Source organism: Arachis ipaensis, chromosome B10 (assembly GCF_000816755.2).
Source record: "Arachis ipaensis cultivar K30076 chromosome B10, Araip1.1, whole genome shotgun sequence".
Classification (NCBI taxonomy): domain Eukaryota; kingdom Viridiplantae; phylum Streptophyta; class Magnoliopsida; order Fabales; family Fabaceae; genus Arachis; species Arachis ipaensis.
In genome coordinates this window covers 97,867,830-97,885,486 of record NC_029794.2, presented here as the reverse complement: position 1 = coordinate 97,885,486, position 17,657 = coordinate 97,867,830, and the positions used below count along the sequence as shown (strand labels likewise).

Below are 17,657 nucleotides of genomic sequence, written 5' to 3'. Positions count from 1 at the left end.
TGAGCGTTAGAGTGTATACACATCCAATGAGGGTTCGATTACTCAATTCTATGTTTTTATCGGTTATTATTTCTTATCTTGCAAGTTTATAATTCTTTTCAATAACTCAATTTAATTGTGGATTTGATTTGATTATGATGGCCTTAGCCCTTGCGTTCATATATGTATTCTTGGAAGTTGATTTATTTTGACCAAGTAGTTGCATGCATGTAGATAGGTTGCATTTAGATAGTTTACATTGAATAAATATTGATACCCCTTTCTTATCTTTCTTAGTTTGGCATGAGGACATGCTTGGTTTAAGTGTGAAGAGGTTGATAAACACCAATTGTGAATTTTATCAACTTTTCTCACATTTATTCAATGAAATAGCATGATTTTGTAAATTTTTCTTAAATTGTGCTTCAGGGTGAAAACATGCTTTTTAGGCTCTTAATTTGCTAATTTTAATTCTCTTTAATTCCATTCGATGCCTTGATATGTTTGTTGAGTGATTCCAGTTTTATAAGGCAAGGATTAGATTGAATAAGTGAAGAAAAAGCATGCAAAGTGGAGAATTCATGAAGATATGAGGTTTTGGGAATCTGCCATACAACGTGTACGCGTGACCCACGCGTACGTGTGACTTGAAAAATCGCAATATGATGCGTACACGTGACCCAGGCGTATGTGTGACAAGCAGCACATGACTTCATTAAAGAAAACACATTGGGGGCAATTTCTGGACTTGCTGAAACCCAATCCAACTCATTTTTGAAGCTATTAGAGGCTAAATTCAAGAAGGAACAAGGGGAGAGCAATTAGGTGTAGAATAGAAATATGCTATAAGTTATATTCTAGAGAGAGAAGCTCTCTCTTCTCTCTAGAATTAGGGTAGGTTAGATTAAATTCCTCTTAGGTTTAGACTTTAATTCTTGTCTTGATTAGTTTTCTTGCAATTTCTTGTTGCTACATCTTTGCTCTTTTAGTTCTTCTTGTTAATTTCTTATTTTGGTTATTTTTATGTTTATGAACCCTTGTTGGATCTTGATTTTCTTTAATACAATTTTGATGTTTCTTTGTTTATTGATGTTTAATTGAGTTGTTATTATTATTATTTTGCATTTGGTAGTCATAGATTTTATTAATTCTTGTTATTTACCATGCTTTCTTTTTATACCTTCTAAGTGTTTGATAAAATGTTTGGTTGGATTTTAGTGTAAAATTTTGTGCTCTGAGCTTGGGTTGAGTCATTGGAGACTCTTGAGTTATCAAACTCTTTTGTTGCTTGGTGATTGAGGATTGCTAGTTGGCTCCACTAAAACTAATCTTTGATTAGGACTTGTGGATTAATGTTGACTTTGCTCACTTGATTTTCGTTCAATTGTTAGAGGATGACTAAGTGAGAGTAAGAGACAATAATCATCACAATTGAGGATGATAATGAGGATAGGAATTCTAATTCTCATTCCTTGCCAAGACTTTTTTTTAGTTGTTAGCTTATTTCTTTTGTTATTTACATTTTTGATTCATCATCTCAAAAACCCAAAAATACTTTCTCATAACCAATAATATGTACAATTCCCTGTAATTCCTTAAGAGACGATCCAATGTTTAAATACTCTCGATTTTTATTGGGTTTGACTTAAGTGACAAACAAATTAAATTTTGATTAAGGATTATTTGTTGGTTTGGAACTATAGTTACAACCGAATTATTTTGTGAAAATTCATAACCGACGATTTCCCTCCACAACTGAACTATATAAACAAAAAAAAAAAAATACAATTAATGACACCAAAATTATATTGCTAGATTTTTTATTTTTATATTTTCTTATCACTATTGCAATCATTGTATAAATGCCAATATAAGTATATCACTAGATTTTTTGTTTTGATCTGTTTTTACTTTCTTCTCCGCGTCAACCAATATTTGTTGAGATAATAATTAGGTGATCCAATTTTGGGCCCTGAACACAACAGAACGAGTGAACAATTTTAATCAGATGCAGACATGCAGTAAACGATGTAGGCCAACGACAAAAACAAGGATGTTGCCCAACCATGTTGGTAGATCTAAGAGTTGTTGGGCTACACTATGCCCATTTAAGCTTTCCCATTTTCCAGAATCTCTGTAAATTTCATTATAAAAAATTCTCTGTAAATTTTAATTTAGTTGATCTACAGATATGAATTAATTTTTGCTAGCTGCCAATTCCAGAAAATCCTGCCACTGAATAAAATCAATGGAAGCATGAACATGGGTAATGTCTCAGCAAGGGGCCAACAATTCAGCAAAGTAGGTGAGGACAGTTAAACACTCAAACGGGCATTGATGGAGCTTGCATGGAGTTAAGGCAACCCAACGGGTACATGTGTCTATCTATGAAATTATTATGCAAAATCTGAAAGCCTAGGCCACTTTGTGGACCCTTTTCTTGGGCCCATAGATTGGACCTTTCTCTTCATTTGGGGTTAGAGTGGCCCATGATGTAGAAATCTAACCACACCTTCACATGCCACAACACCAAAGATTCATTGTAAAAATTCCCTATTATAGTCACATCCTCCATAGTACCTTGATGATAATTATATGTCACAATTCACGCTGTATGATTTTTCCCCTTAAATTTTGTATGCACGTTTGGCTTCTTTCGCAATCGTCTAATCCTAAACCGTCAGCTGTTTACGTCTTTTACATTCCATTATAAATTTTGTCTTTGAGATTATTATTAGCACACATAACTTCGTTTAATTATGCAACTTAATGAATTTTTTATTCATTTTAAAATCAAACAATAAGATGACTAAGAAAAGAATATGTAGCGTTAAATCTATTGTGATTGATGCCTAACCCCAAAACAGCAAAAGCCAACCTGAACAAGCTTCTTATTGTTTTTGGTTTATGATTACGATCTAAGAATGGAAAACAAGAAATATGAGTGAACATCTATTTTTATTTCTAACATTATTTCAAGTTAATGAGTTGAGTGGAGGAGTGGAAGAAGGATTTGGTGCTTAGAATAAGTGCTTTCTTTTAAATAATCTACTAATAATTTTTGATTAGGTGGGATCAGGTGCCATAATCAAAATTCCTCTGTTGATTCTTAAAAAAACGAAGAAGAAATATAAAATCAAATCAATCTGCATGTCATATCATACATATATCTCAGTGCAATAATAACCGCAAGTGATACACACACAAACCAAAAACACAAGTAGTAGTTGGTTTTGTTGTCATGCTTTCATTTCATAACATAATATCTATGTCCCAATAATAATATTGCCTCTGCATTTTTCTAAACACTAGAAACCACTCATCAACAACAACCACCACCACCATCACCTTATTGTTCTGCATCACAGTTTCGAGTCTCTTAATTTCTGTGCTCCAAAATCTAGTCCTAGTTTGCATGATGGCCTTTTGCTTATGTGGAACAAACTTTGATTGGATTAGAGTCCACACAGATCATTAAGTGAATTGAGAGCCATGTGTTTGAGTTTATGTCTCTGTGAGAAAAGTGATTGTGTTGGTTTTTCTCACCCTCAAAACAATCACATACTATTCACCACACCACCCATCTTTTCTATGATTCCTTTCTCCTTCTAACCAAAGATGCTTCTCTGAGACTCTTTATCTATTAAGAATCCTAACGCTTATTGCCCCAACTCAAAAAAGTTCCTTCTCTCCGCTCCTTCAATCCATCAAAAAGGGTACAAGAATTCTGAGTTCTTGTTTTTTGAAACATTGGTGTCTTTCAAACATGCATATAATGGCTCTTCACCATCCACACCGTTTATTACTAGACACAAGTTCAAGCTCTGGTGATGTAAATAGGACAAAAGATTCCTCCTTAGGCGACCCGAATTTCGACACCAACATGGTGATTATCTTGGCTGCTTTGCTCTGTGCACTCATATGTGCTTTGGGACTCAACTCAATAGTGCGTTGCGCTCTAAGATGTAGCCGAAGGTTGGCTTTCGAGACCCCGGACGAAGCAGCAGCGCGATTAGCGGTTAAAGGGCTGAAGAAGAGTGCTCTGCATCAGATTCCTATAGTTGTTTATGGTAATTCAGGTGCTACTAATAGTTGTATTAAAGCCACTGATTGTGCAATTTGCCTAGGGGAGTTTATGAATGGGGAAAAAGTTAGAGTGCTACCAAAATGTAACCATGGATTCCATGTTAAGTGTATAGATACATGGCTGCAATCACACTCCTCTTGCCCAACTTGTAGAAGGTGTTTGATTGAGCAACCAGCAACAAGTTCTGAAGTTGCAACTGTGGCTGTTGCTGTGGCTGCAGCTTCAGGAACAAGGAATAGTCATGCAGATAATAATGCTTCAGGAGGGTATCAACCTGATCATGTAGCTGTAGTTGTTGATGAGATTGGCTAGCTAGTTGAAAGTTGCTGCTTAACCTTCCACTTTGTTGGAATTCACTGATGGAGGGATGAGTAATTTGACTCATTCACATCTAGATCATGAGTGTTTGAATTTCATATTATGAATGGAGACATTGCTTTTGCTAATTTGAAAAGAAAAAAGGAGTTCATTAGAAAGAGGCAAGGGATGGAATAAATGAAGAGATAAGTATATTTTGCTTATGTATTTTTTTTTCAAACTTGAATTAGGATTTTAAGAACTTTTCATATTCTATTGTGTACTTGTATGATAGTGTGAAGAATTGAGGATATATAGAGGTAGATATTAGTGTAGAAAATTTAACTTGATTTCATATATGTTTGTGCATGTTTTCGGACATGATTGTAAATAGATTGAGAAGCAAGCAATGTGCAACTATTTGGGTTCTAAAATGGCATTTTATCTCCGGTAAATAAATATTGATGCTGAACTATGTTCAAACTCAGTTCAACTTTTACTTTAGTCCATAGTTCCTTATTCCTTATCCTTTGATAAGAGTTGTAGTGGATCTTAGGTGTAATCAAGGAATATTTAAATTGATATCATATATACTTGGTTCATGATCAACATTCGAATTGTAGAACTAATTCAATTTATATGACTGAGAATAAGAATGGCATGCGACTTGGCAATCTGTCTCAGAGTAGACACTAATGCTCCCTTTTCCCCCTCCATGTGGGTAGCATATTCTTCTCCAATAGAGAGAAATCTGCAAAGGTTGTGTGATATTATCAATGAAAGCTCTTAATTTGTTATGCCTACAAAGGAGATAAGTGTCATACAAAATACAAAGAATATTAAATATTGTATAATATATCCCAAGAGACATTAGTGTATATATTTACAAGTAAAACAAAATTGTATGTAACATTACCTAATATCATGTTTACCTTAAACTACGTCCTGAATAGCACCTCAGAAAGGCAGAGTGGGAAAATCTGATAACAACACTGAATGAGAAACTAGTCAATAAGCACAAAACACAAACGATAAGAACTCTAAAATCACTATCTTTACTCGTGGAAGAGATATATCCAGACTCTAGTCAATTATTATTATATTCAAAGTGTTCTGCATAGGTAGATGAAGGTCTAAGTTACTTTGATTCCAAACTTCAAAAGTAGAGAAATTACAAGGCATAAAGAGTAACAACATGCCAACACCCTTTAAAGTAGAGAACAAAATTTCGTTTAATGAATTGGGATTCCGAGTTTTGTCACGCCGGCACCATAGTGCTAATGAAATTTAATACATTATTTTTGTTCCTTTATAGTACCATTATCAATGAAACAAAACTTCAATCAGATTCTCTCCAATTTTTATCCACCATTTGGAAGTTGAAGGACTCGAGCATTTATACCAAATGCAAATTTTCATTTATCTTCTCCACAAGAGATTGTTGACAGGTGTGGCTAGAGCTAGATGCATATTGCATAGCATATATATATTGTTGTCAAGTCATAAGAAATAATGTAAAAATTGAATTTTATTTTATTTTATGAGTTTTGCTACGTGTACACTAAAATCAGCTACTAAAGTCAGTCATCAGTATAAAATATATATTAAAATATAAATACATATTGAAAATAAATTAAACCACACATGTATTTACACATAAATATATTAGTAGCTAATTTTAGTGACTAATTTTAGTGTACACATAATATTTTTGTAATGAGATCAGCTATAAATTGTGCTCAAATTATGATGATAGATTAACATAACATTGATGAAGGGAACCAATGTCATCATGGTCATGGACATAAGGGAGACTAATCAATAATCATAGTCATGCAGTGCTTGTCCTATTCCTGTTTGATTTGACGGGCAATTTGAGTACAAGAGCATATAGAACTCCAAGAAATCATGATTGTTTATGCTCATGGGTCATGGAATCTCAATCTCTTTGCTTCTTCTCCTATAATACCCCCTTTATGGGCTTCTTAGGCCCACATGTTGAAAATAGAAAAGGAAAATTTCATTCCATTTCCACCACTACCTTTGGATTTCAACCAAGTAATGAGAATTGTGGATATACTGTGAAGATTGAAATTGACATTACGTCAATGCTTTATTTTTCCCTTTTTTTTCTTAAAAAAAAAAAGGACCTCATAGACCATTGTCTCTTTTAACACCTGTTTGATGATGGGTGCATGGCTACTGATCCACGATACATCTTTTGTTTCATGCCTCCTCTTTTAAATTATTATTCCATTATTTGCATCTTGGTTTGAGTTGGGAAGTAGAAGACTATGCTAATTAACAATATGGAAGGAATCCCACTAAAGCACACAATTTGAACAACCACGGAAGCATTAATTTTGTCAACTATAGTAAGAGAGTGACATGCAACAAGCGAGGCAACATTTGTTTGTATGTGCGAAATTGAGTGCAATGTTGGCGAGAATCAAACCCCCTTCTCTCCTTTTCTTTTTTAAGTTGCAATCGGCACTAATTCAATTTGCGTATTTGGAACATTGCAACACTCATAATTACTGATAACAAGTTTTTTTTTTTCTTTTTTGGATTTTGCTCGGATATAAATCGATATAAATTTCTACGCATGCAAAAATGTGTTAAACAAGAGAAACAGCTTCTGCACGAGTTTTAGCCGGCCTAAATTTAATGGTTTAATAAAATTGGTTTTTCTGCATTTTAGGCCAAAAAGACATTATTTGTTTTGGTCCGACCAATAAAATACAATGATGTGGTTCCTGTGAAGGAGAGCAACAATTTGAGCGAGTTAAATAGCAAAATAGAACGATCAAGAATCAAGAGTGCATTAGTTAGTTTTCTGTTGTAGCAGTTGTTAGAGCTAGAGTCATTGACCAATTCTAGCTAAGTGCACTCACGTATAAATAGGTCACTCTGTCTAATTGATAGCTAGCTGCTTTTTTTTGTTTTTTGCATTATCAGTTTGTTTCTTTCTTTTGCAAGTAATAGTGCTCTCTAGTTCTTTCTTACTTCAACTGTTTCTGTTTTCATTCTTTCTTTCACTCTTGGTTAGTTTCTGCTTCTTGCCATTGAAGGCATATGAGAAAGCTTTCATGGTACCAAGAGTTATTGGGTTTTGATCTATGGCTTCCACACCTGAAATTTCTGGTGACTTCACCACCAACACCGCCACAAATTCTTCTTCTGTTATTGATTCTCTTCCAATCAATTTCTTCAACAAAAAATTCTTTAATCCAATCAGTGAGAAATTATGTGAGAACAATTACAAAACATGGCAACAAGTATTATTTGCCATTAGAGGGTAGGATCTTGAGGTTCATCTTTATCAAAATTGTGTTCCTCCACAATTTGATTCTACTGCAAATCAACAAGTTGGGATAGAGTCTCAACTATATAAGCAATGGAGACCAGATGATTACAATCTTAGTTCATGAATGTTAGCTTCCATGGATTCTGAATTATTCAAGAATAAAATAATAAAAAAGTATAGAAAAACAATAATAATTATGAATAATGGATTAAAAAAGAAGATAAAATTCTCATACAATTGTCTATTAGGTTTAATTGGATACTTTTATAGACAACACAAACAACGTTAATTTCTAAATGTTGTTGATATCAAATCAACTCTCATTCTAATTATATTTCCTAAATTATTTATAAAAAAATATAACTCTTAAATAATATTTTTAGGACAAAAGTACTAACTTTACAATCTCGGAAGTAATCATAACATAATCAATCTCTAGGTTAACCTTGACAATAAAGACGTGAACAACTATTGTCTAACGCTAAGCCAATCTTGTCGTTAACATCAAATGGTGGGATGAGATAATCAATTACTTATTTTATTAAATGATTTTCATAATTCATAAAAAATTGAATAAAAACAAAAATTAAGAAATACATTTAAAATAAGAAATTAGATTAAGAAATCCGAATAAAAAAAATACACTCAATTAAAAATTTGAGATTAATTCTGAAAAATTGAATTTGAATTCTCTAAATTTTAAATTTTTATTTTTAGAGAGTGAAGTATGATCTCTCACCCTTGAATAGTTTCTCTCTCATATTCTTTCTTGGTCCCACCTAAGAAATAAATGGTGAGAGATCACACTTTACCCTCTAAAGTGAAATTCAAAATTGAGAGGATCCAAATCCTGAAAGTAAAAGTAATTGTTTTTTTTTGTTACTAGTAAAAGTAATTGTTTAGTCTAACTTAAATAATTTTTTAAATTAAATTATTTGTATAAAATAAATTGATTTTTTTATCAAATCAAATAATAACACATATCAATAATCCAAAAACACTTCATATAAAGTTGACTGCAGATAAGTTTTCAGTTTTTTATTTTCTTTTTATATCTCTTTACTCTCTCATTCTATATAAGAGTATCTCTGTGATTGCAATCCAATCCTCTAAGCTAACTTGTGTCATTTTCATAATATAATTTTATAGACGAAATGAAATAAATTTTTCTTTTTTTTTTGTCATTTAAACATTGTAATTTTGATCCTAGATTAGTAAGCTGAAGAATTGTTGCATGTCACTTTGAATTTGATATTTGGTTGTTGCTTAATTTGCTTCGAAAACCTTTAATTTGGTAAACGAGACTGATGCTGAATTTTATTTTTGACAGTTAACTAGTGTTGTGTTGTTCTATTCCAACGTGGAGAAGGTGCATTCTGCTGTTATGTTCAATATTATTATCTTTAGATTTAGATAAATGCAATCTCTCCTGATAGATTTATGTATTCGTCTTCACTAGTGTTGCAAAAAAATATATAAGTCAACTTGCACCGATTAAATACAATAATTAAATATTATTGCAATAAGTGAAAAAGTAGCTAGAAATCGGCAAAACATAACAAGATCATTGCAACACAGAAGAGTTTGTCTTGTGTCACTTGGACAATTCCTGAGAGAAGGTGGTAGCCAAAGATGAAATGGTTGAGGGTGAGATAGCACTTGAGCCACCAAGGTACCATTTTTTGATGGTCTCCACCACATTGGCATTCTCTACCACAAACTTTGAATCTTCCTTCCCCTCCAAAGACACCACAATCTGCATTAACAACCATACCATTAACTAAAATTAAATATATACTGCCATGCTGAAACTCAACTAGCAAGCCAATTTTCTTTGGCTAACATCGGCCAATTTTTTCTAATTCTAAATCTTAAATTCTGTAGTCAATTTTATTTTTTGGACATATTCGCAGAGAGCAAAAGTAACGGAAATGCAAGGTACCTCCGCAGTTGGAGAGTTCGCTGGGAAATGATATGTGATGACTGAATTCTTCTTGAAGTACTTAGATTGGAAGAACTCAACAATCTTTTCCAATTCAGCTTCTTCTTCATCCTCGTATTTGTCATCAGCAGCCAAACGGTCCCTCACAGCAGTCTCAATCTGAACCCCATACTGTGCTCCCTTGATCTCTTTGATCACCACAAGCCTAATCACCTTCTCCACTGGAGCTGCAATCACTCCATCAAAGAATTCTTCTTTCTCTTCAAGCTCCTTTGGGGGTGTACCCTTCCACTGTGTCAAGTGGTTCACTATTTCAGGGTCCAAATAGACCCCGATTGTATAGAACTTCACTTGGAGGAAATGGATCTCCATGTCCTTGATTCCTGAATCATCATCCATCATACAACAAAATCAATAAGTTGATTAATTATTTGTTTTTAATATTCAAGTCAACGGAAGCAGAGTATACCTACCATGACCAAGAAGAGACAGGGGCTTGGTAGTAGTGATCGTGGAAGGATAGGAGATTTCATCAACCATTACCGTTTCACTTGCCACTGAAATTCAATCCCAAAAAATGATTAATTCACAAAACATAACATACAAAAATAAAATCAATAAATCAATAAACAACACTGAAATTGAAGAGAGTTGTGGTCTTACTAGTGTAGGAAAGGATGATGATGAATTGTGGGAAGCAATAGAAGAAGGAGTAGCAGAATGGGTATATAAGGGTGTGGTAGTTTAAGAGCCTTTGGTTTAAGACCGAAAAGTCGAAAACTAAGGTGGTAGGTAGACTTTGTAGTTCATGCACCTGTGACTGTTCAAGTCACTCAACTTCTACCATCCTAATTAATTCAATGTTGCAGACTTAACACTTTCTAACCTCTTTTTTTCCTTCACAAAAAATAGATGATATGATCTTTCTATTTACTTATTTAGTAATTACCCGAAGATAAATGTAAAATTTAATTGTTACTAAGATTTTAAATTTTTAATAGTGTAAAAAATAAGATTAAGAATTAAGTGACGTATAGGAGTAAATGGAGATGATTAGATGGGGAGGTGTTAGCGGTCAATTTTCATGCCTTTGACTATTTTGAAAACTTTCAGGTTACAACCAACCGTCCGGATTGGGGTTGGTGGCACGAGCCTCACCACTCAATCTACCTAATCATCATACATCAGCTTCAACTTGGTAGCCTACTGCCTCCTTTTTATAACAAAAATGCTCGGTATAAAAATATAATAAAAAATAAAACGATGATACTTGTGCAATAATTAAAATGACCAATTATATCTATACAATATGTAGTTTGAGAAAGAGAAAATATTGAGAACCAAAACTAGTTGTATATAATGTGTACAATGAATTAAAAAAAAGATAAAATTATAATTAAAAATTAGATTATTAATTAATTATTTAATTTTAAATTTTAAAATTTAAAAAATTAGAATTAGTATTTAAACCCATTCACACTACATACGGTTATTTCTAATCTTACCGTAACTTTCAATACACATTCAAAACTCACCGTCATCCTCTTCGGTCCTTACCTCGTATCACTGAATTCCTCGTCGGTCATACCGACGCTGCCGCATCCTCCCACCGACACCGTCCTCACCTTTGCCGATCAGCCTGATGCGCCTCGCCCTCCGACACGCAGCCTAATATTGCTGTCGCTTTTTTGCGTGCCTCTCTTCCGAACCGGCTTCATGGCGCACGAAATTGTGGTCATCAACAATGGCGCCAAAAGACTTGGAGCTCTCAAACGTGAATCACACTTTGTCACAATTCCGCAGAACTAACCAGCAAGTGCACTGGGTCGTCCAAGTAATACCTTACGTGAGTAAGGGTCGATCCCACAGAGACTGTCGGCTTGAAGCAAGCTATGGTCACCTTGTAAATCTCAGTCAGGCGAATTCAGATGGTGATGGAGATTTGATAATTAAAAGATAAATAAAACATAAAATAAAGATAGAGATACTTATGTAATTCTTTGGTTGGAATTTCAGATAAGTGTATGAAGATGCTTTGTTCCTCCTGAACCTCTGCTTTCCTATTGCCTTCTTCCAATCATTCATACTCCTTTCCATGGCAAGCTTTATGTTGGGCATCACCGTTGTCAATAGCTACTTCCTGTCCTCTCAGTGAAAATGTTCTACGCACGTTGTCACCGCACGGATAATCATCTATCGGTTCTCGATCATGTTGGAATAGGATCCATTGATCATTTTGCGTCTGTCACACGCCCAACCATCGCGAGTTTGAAGCTCGTCACAGTCATCCCTTCCTAGATCCTACTCAGAATACCACAGACAAGGTTTAGACGTTCCGGATCTCAGGAATGGCCGCCAATAATTCTAGCCTATACCACGAAGGTTCCAATCTTAGATTAGAAACCCAAGAGATACACATTCAAGCTTGTTTGCATGTAGAACGGAAGTGGTTGTCAGTCACGCGTTCATAGGTGAGAATGGTGATGAGTGTCACATAATCATCACATTCATCATGTTCTTGGGTGCGAATGAATATCTTGGAGAAGAAATAGACTTGAGTTGAATAGAAAAACAATAGTACTTGTATTAATTCATGAAGAACAGCAGAGCTCCACACCTTAATCTATGGTATGTAGAAACTCCACAGTTGAAAATATAAAAGTGATAATGGAGGTCATTGGCTTTGGCCGCAGAGAGGGAACCAGAAGAACCAAGATGAAAATACAATAGTAAAAGGTCCTATTTATAGAGAACTAGTAGCCTAGGATTTACAGAAATAAGTAATTAATGCAGAAATCTTCTTCCGGGCCCACTTGGTGTGTGCTTGGGCTGAGCATTGAAGCTTCCATGTGTAGAGACTTTTCTTGGAGTTAAACGCCAGTTTTTGTGCCAGTTTGGGCGTTTAACTCCAGCTTTTGTGCCAATTTTGGAGTTAAACACCAGAATTCTTGAGTTGACTTGGAACGCCTGTTTGGGCCATCAAATCTTGAGCAAAGTATAGACTATTATATATTGGTGGAAAGCTCAGGATGTCTACTTTCCAACGCAATTGAGAGCGCACCAATTGGGCTTCTATAGCTCTAGAAAATCTACTTCGAGTGCAGGGAGGTCAGAATCCAACAACATCTACAGTCCTTTTTCAGCCTCTGAATCAGATTTTTGCTCAGGTCCCTCAATTGCAGCCAGAAAATACCTGAAATCACAGAAAAACACACTAACTCATAGTAAAGTCCAGAAGAGTGATTTTTATTTAAAAACTAATAAAAACATAATAAAAACTAACTAAAATATACTAAAAATATACTAAAAACAATGCCAAAAAGCGTATAAATTATCCGCTCATCACAACACCAAACTTAAATTGTTGCTTGTCCCCAAGCAACTGAAAATCAAATAGGATAAAAAGAAGAGAATATACATTGGACCACGACTTTAACCGCTCAGTCTCAAGTTTTCACTTGACACCTTCACGCCACAAGCACATGGTTAGGGACAGCTTGGTTTTGCCGCTTAGGCCAGGATTTTATTCCTGTCGGCCCTCCTATCCACTGATGCTCAAAGCCTTGGATCCTTTTTATCACCCTTGCCTTTTGGTTTAAAGGGTATTGGCTTTTTCTGCTTGCTTTTCTTCTTTTTTTTTTCGCATATATCCTTTTTTTTTCTGCAAGCTTTTCACTGCTTTTTCTTGCTTCAAGAATCAATTTTATGATTTTTCAGATCATCAGATAACATTTCTCCTTTTCCATCATTCTTTCAAGAGCCAATAATTTTAACATTCATAAACAATCAAGTTCAAAAATATGCACTGTTCAAGCATTCATTCAGAAAAATAATAGTATTGCCACCACATCAAAACAATTAAACTGTTTTAAAATTTGAAATTCATGCACTTCTTTTTCTTTTTCAATTAAAAACATTTTTCATTTAAGAAAGGTGATGGATTCATTTTCATAGATTTAAGGCATAGACACTTAGACACTAATGATCATGTAATAAAGACACAAACATAGATAAACATAAAGCATAATTTTCGAAAAACAGAAAATAAAGAACAAGGAAATTAAAGAACGGGTCTACCTTAGTGATGGCGGCTTGTTCTTCCTCTTGAAGATCTTATGGAGTGCTTGAGCTCCTCAATGTCTCTTCCTTGCCTTTGTTGCTCCTCTCTCATGGTTCTTTGGTCTTCTCTAATTTCATGGAGGAGGATGGAATGCTCTTGGTGCTCCACCCTTAGTTGTCCCATGTTGGAACTTAATTCTCCTAGGGAGGTGTTGATTTGCTCCCAATAGTTTTGTGGAGGAAAATGCATCCCTTGAGGAATCTCAGGGATTTCATGATGAGGAGTTTCCTCATGCTCTTGTCCATGAGTGGGATCTCTTGTTTGCTCCATCCTTTTCTTAGTGATGGGCTTGTCCTCATCAATGAGGATGTCTTCCTCTATGTCAATTCCAGCTGAATTGCAGAGGTGACAAATGAGATAAGGAAAGGCTAACCTTGCCACAGTAGAGGACTTGTCTGCCACCTTGTAGAGTTCTTAGGATATAACCTCATGAACTTCTACTTCCTCTCTAATCATGATGCTATGAATCATGATAGCCCGGTCTATAGTAACTTCAGACCGGTTGCTAGTGGGAATGATTGAGCATTGGATGAACTCCAACCATCCCCTAGCCATGGGCTTGAGGTCATGCCTTCTTAGTTGAACCGGCTTCCCTCTTGAATCTTTCTTCCATTGAGCGCCCTCTTCACAGATGTCCATGAGGACTTGGTCCAACCTTTTGATCAAAGTTGACCCTTCTAGTGTATCGGTGTGCATCTCCTTGCATCATAGGCAAATTGAATCCCAACCTCACATTTTCCGGACTAAAGTCTAAGTATTTCCCTCGGACCATTGTAAGCCAATTCTTGGGGTCCGGGTTCACACTTTGATCATGGTTCTTGGTGATCCATGCATTGGCATAGAACTCTTGAACCATTAAGATCCCGACTTGTTGAATGGGGTTGGTGAGAACTTCCCAACTTCTTCTTCGGATCTCATGTCGGATCTCCGGATATTCGCCCTTTTTGAGCTTAAAAGGGACCTCGGGGATCACTTTCTTCTTGGCCACAACATCATAGAAATGGTCTTGATGCGCCCTTGAGAGAAATCTCTCCATCTCCCATGACTCAGAGGTGGAAGTTTTTGCCTTCCCTTTCCTCTTTCTAGAGGTTTCTCCGGCCTTTGGTGCCATTAATGGTTATGGAAAAACAAAAAAAGCTTTAGCTTTTACACACCAAACTTAGAAGGTTGCTCGTTCTCGAGCAAAAGAAGAAAGAAGAGAGTAGAAGAAGAAGAAATAGAGGAGATAGAGTGGGTTTTGTGTTTCGGCCAAGGGGGATAGGTAGTGTGTATGTTGTGTGAAAATGAAGGAGTGAAGATGGGTTTATATAGGAGTAGAGAGGGGGGTATGGTTCAGCCATTATGGGTGGGTTTGGGTGGGAAAGTATTTTAAATTTGAATGGTGAGGTAGGTGGGGTTTTAGGAAGGATGGATGTGAGTGGTGAAGAGAATGGTGGGATTTGATAGGTGAGGGATTTTTGGGGAAGAGGTATTGAGGTGATTGGTGAATGGGTAAATTAGAGAGAGAGAGAGGTGGGGTAGGTGGGGGTCCTGTGGGGTCCACAGATCCTGAGGTGTCAAGGATTTCTCATCCCTGCACCATGTGGCGTGCAAAACGCCCCTTGCTGCCAATCCTGGCGTTAAACGCCAGGCTGCTGCCCATTTCTGGCATTTAACACTAGCTTCTTGCCCATTCCTGGCGTTAAACGCCAGTCTGGTGCCCATTTCTGGCGTTAAACGCCCAGAATGGTGCCAGACTGGGCGTTCAACGCCCATTCTGCTACCTTTACTGACATTTAAACGCCAATAAGTTTCTCCTCCAGGGTGTTCTGTTTTTAATACTGTTTTTCCTTCTATTTTTGCTTTTCAATTATTTTTGTGACTTCACATGATCATCAACCTACAGAAAATATAAAATAACAAAAGAAAATAAAAATTTAACATAGATAATTAAAGATTGGGTTGCCTCCCAACAAGTGCTTCTTTAATGTCAATAGCTTGACAGTGGCTCTTATGGAGCCTCACAAATGTTTAGAGCAATGTTGGAACCTCCCAACACCAAACTTAGAGTTTGAATGTGGGGGTTCAACACCAAACTTAAAGTTTGGTTGTGGCCTCCCAACACCAAACTTAGAGTTTGACTGTGGAGGCTCTGTTTGTCTCTGTATTGAGAGAAGCTCTTCATGCTTCCTCTCCATGGTTACAGAGGGACATCCTTGAGCTTTAAACACAAGAGAGTCTCCATTCACTTGAATGATCAATTCTCCTCTGTCAACATCAACCACAGCTTTTGCTGTGGCTAGGAAGGGTCTGCCAAGGATGATGGATTCATCCATACACTTCCCAGTCTCTAGGATTATAAAATCAGCAGGGATGTAATGGTCTTCAACCTTTACCAAGACATCCTCTACAAGTCCATAAGCCTATTTCTTTGAATTGTCTGCCATCTGCAGTGAGATTCTTGCAGCTTATACCTCAATGATCCCTAGCTTCTCCATTACAGAGAGAGGCATGAGGTTTATGCTTGACCCTAGGTCACACAGAGCCTTTTCAAAGGTCATGGTGCCTATGGTACAATGTATTGAGAACTTTCCATGATCTTGTCTCTTCAGAGGTAATCTCTTCCTAGTCAAGTCATCCAGTTCTTTGATGAGCGATGGAGGTTCATCCTCCCAAGTCTCATTACCAAACAACCTGGCATTTAGCTTCATGATTGCTCCAAGGTACTTAGCAACTTGCTCTTTAGTAACATCTTCATCTTCTTCAGAGGAAGAATACTCATCAGAGCTCATGAATGGCAAAAGTAAATTCAATGGAATATCTATGGTCTCTGTGTGAGCCTCAGATTCCCATGGTTCCTCATCAGGGAACTCCATGGAGGCCAGTGGACGTCCATTGAGGTCTTCCTTAGTGGAGATCACTGCCTCTTCCTCCTCTCCAGGTTCGGCCGTGTGGGTTGTGGTTTTGGCCTTGCACTCTCTTTTTGGATTCTCTTCTGTATTGCTTAGGAGAGTGCTAAGAGGGAGTTCAGTAATTTTCTTACTCAGTTGACCCGCTTGTGCCTCCAAATTTCTAATGGAGGACCTTGTTTCAGTCATGAAACTTTGAGTGGTTTTGAGTAGATCAGAGACTATAGATGCTAAGTCAGAGTGGCTTCGCTTAGAATTCTCTGTCTATTGCTGAGAAGATGATGGAAAAGGCTTGTTATTGCTAAACCTGTTTCTTCCACCATTATTGTTGTTGAAACCTTGTTGAGGTCTCTGTTGATCCTTCCATGAGAGATTTGGATGATTTCTCCATGAAGGATTATAGGTGTTTCCATAGAATTCTCCCATGTAATTCACCTCTTCCATTGCTGGGTTCTCAGGATCATAAGCTTCTTTTTCAGAGGAAGCTTCCTTAGTACTGCCTGTTGCTGCTTGCATTCCAGACAGACTCTGAGAAATCATATTGACTTGTTGGGTCAATATTTTATTCTGAGCCAATATGGCATTCAAAGTATCAATCTCATGAACTCCCTTCTTCTGAGTTGTCCCATTATTCACAGGATTCCTTTCAAAAGTGTACATGAATTGGTTATTTGCAACCATTTTAATGAGTTCCTGAGCTTCTACAGGTGTCTTCTTCAGATGAAGAGATCCTCCAGCAGAGCTATCCAATGACATCTTGGATAGTTCAGACAGACCATCATAGAAGATACCTAAGATGCTCCATTCAGAAAGCATGTCAGAAGGACACCTTCTGATCAATTGCTTGTATCTTTCCCAAGCTTCATAGAGGGATTCACCTTCCTTCTGTCTGAAAGTTTGGATTTCCACTCTAAGTTTGCTCAATTTTTGAGGTGGAAAGAACTTTGCCAACAAGGCATTAACTAGCTTTTCCCAAGAGTTCAGGCTTTCTTTAGGTTGTGAATCCAACCATGTCCTAGCTCTGTCTCTTACAGCAA

The 17,657-nt window shown here is 36.3% G+C and overlaps 2 protein-coding genes across 2 annotated transcripts; one reads left to right on the top strand and one right to left on the bottom strand.

Annotated features, from left to right (window-relative positions):
* Positions 2,910-4,867, top strand: LOC107624357 (RING-H2 finger protein ATL74). The gene has a single exon (XM_016326857.2). The coding sequence runs from the start codon at positions 3,746-3,748 to the stop codon at positions 4,376-4,378; it is 633 nt and encodes a 210-aa protein (XP_016182343.1). The 5' UTR covers positions 2,910-3,745; the 3' UTR covers positions 4,379-4,867.
* LOC107624010 (probable chalcone--flavonone isomerase 3) lies at positions 9,089-10,486 on the bottom strand. Its single transcript, XM_016326441.2, has 4 exons — positions 10,276-10,486; positions 10,086-10,169; positions 9,613-9,995; positions 9,089-9,426 (listed from the first exon to the last, which is right to left on the bottom strand). Coding segments are annotated over exons 1-4 (630 nt in total). The 5' UTR covers positions 10,277-10,486; the 3' UTR covers positions 9,089-9,264.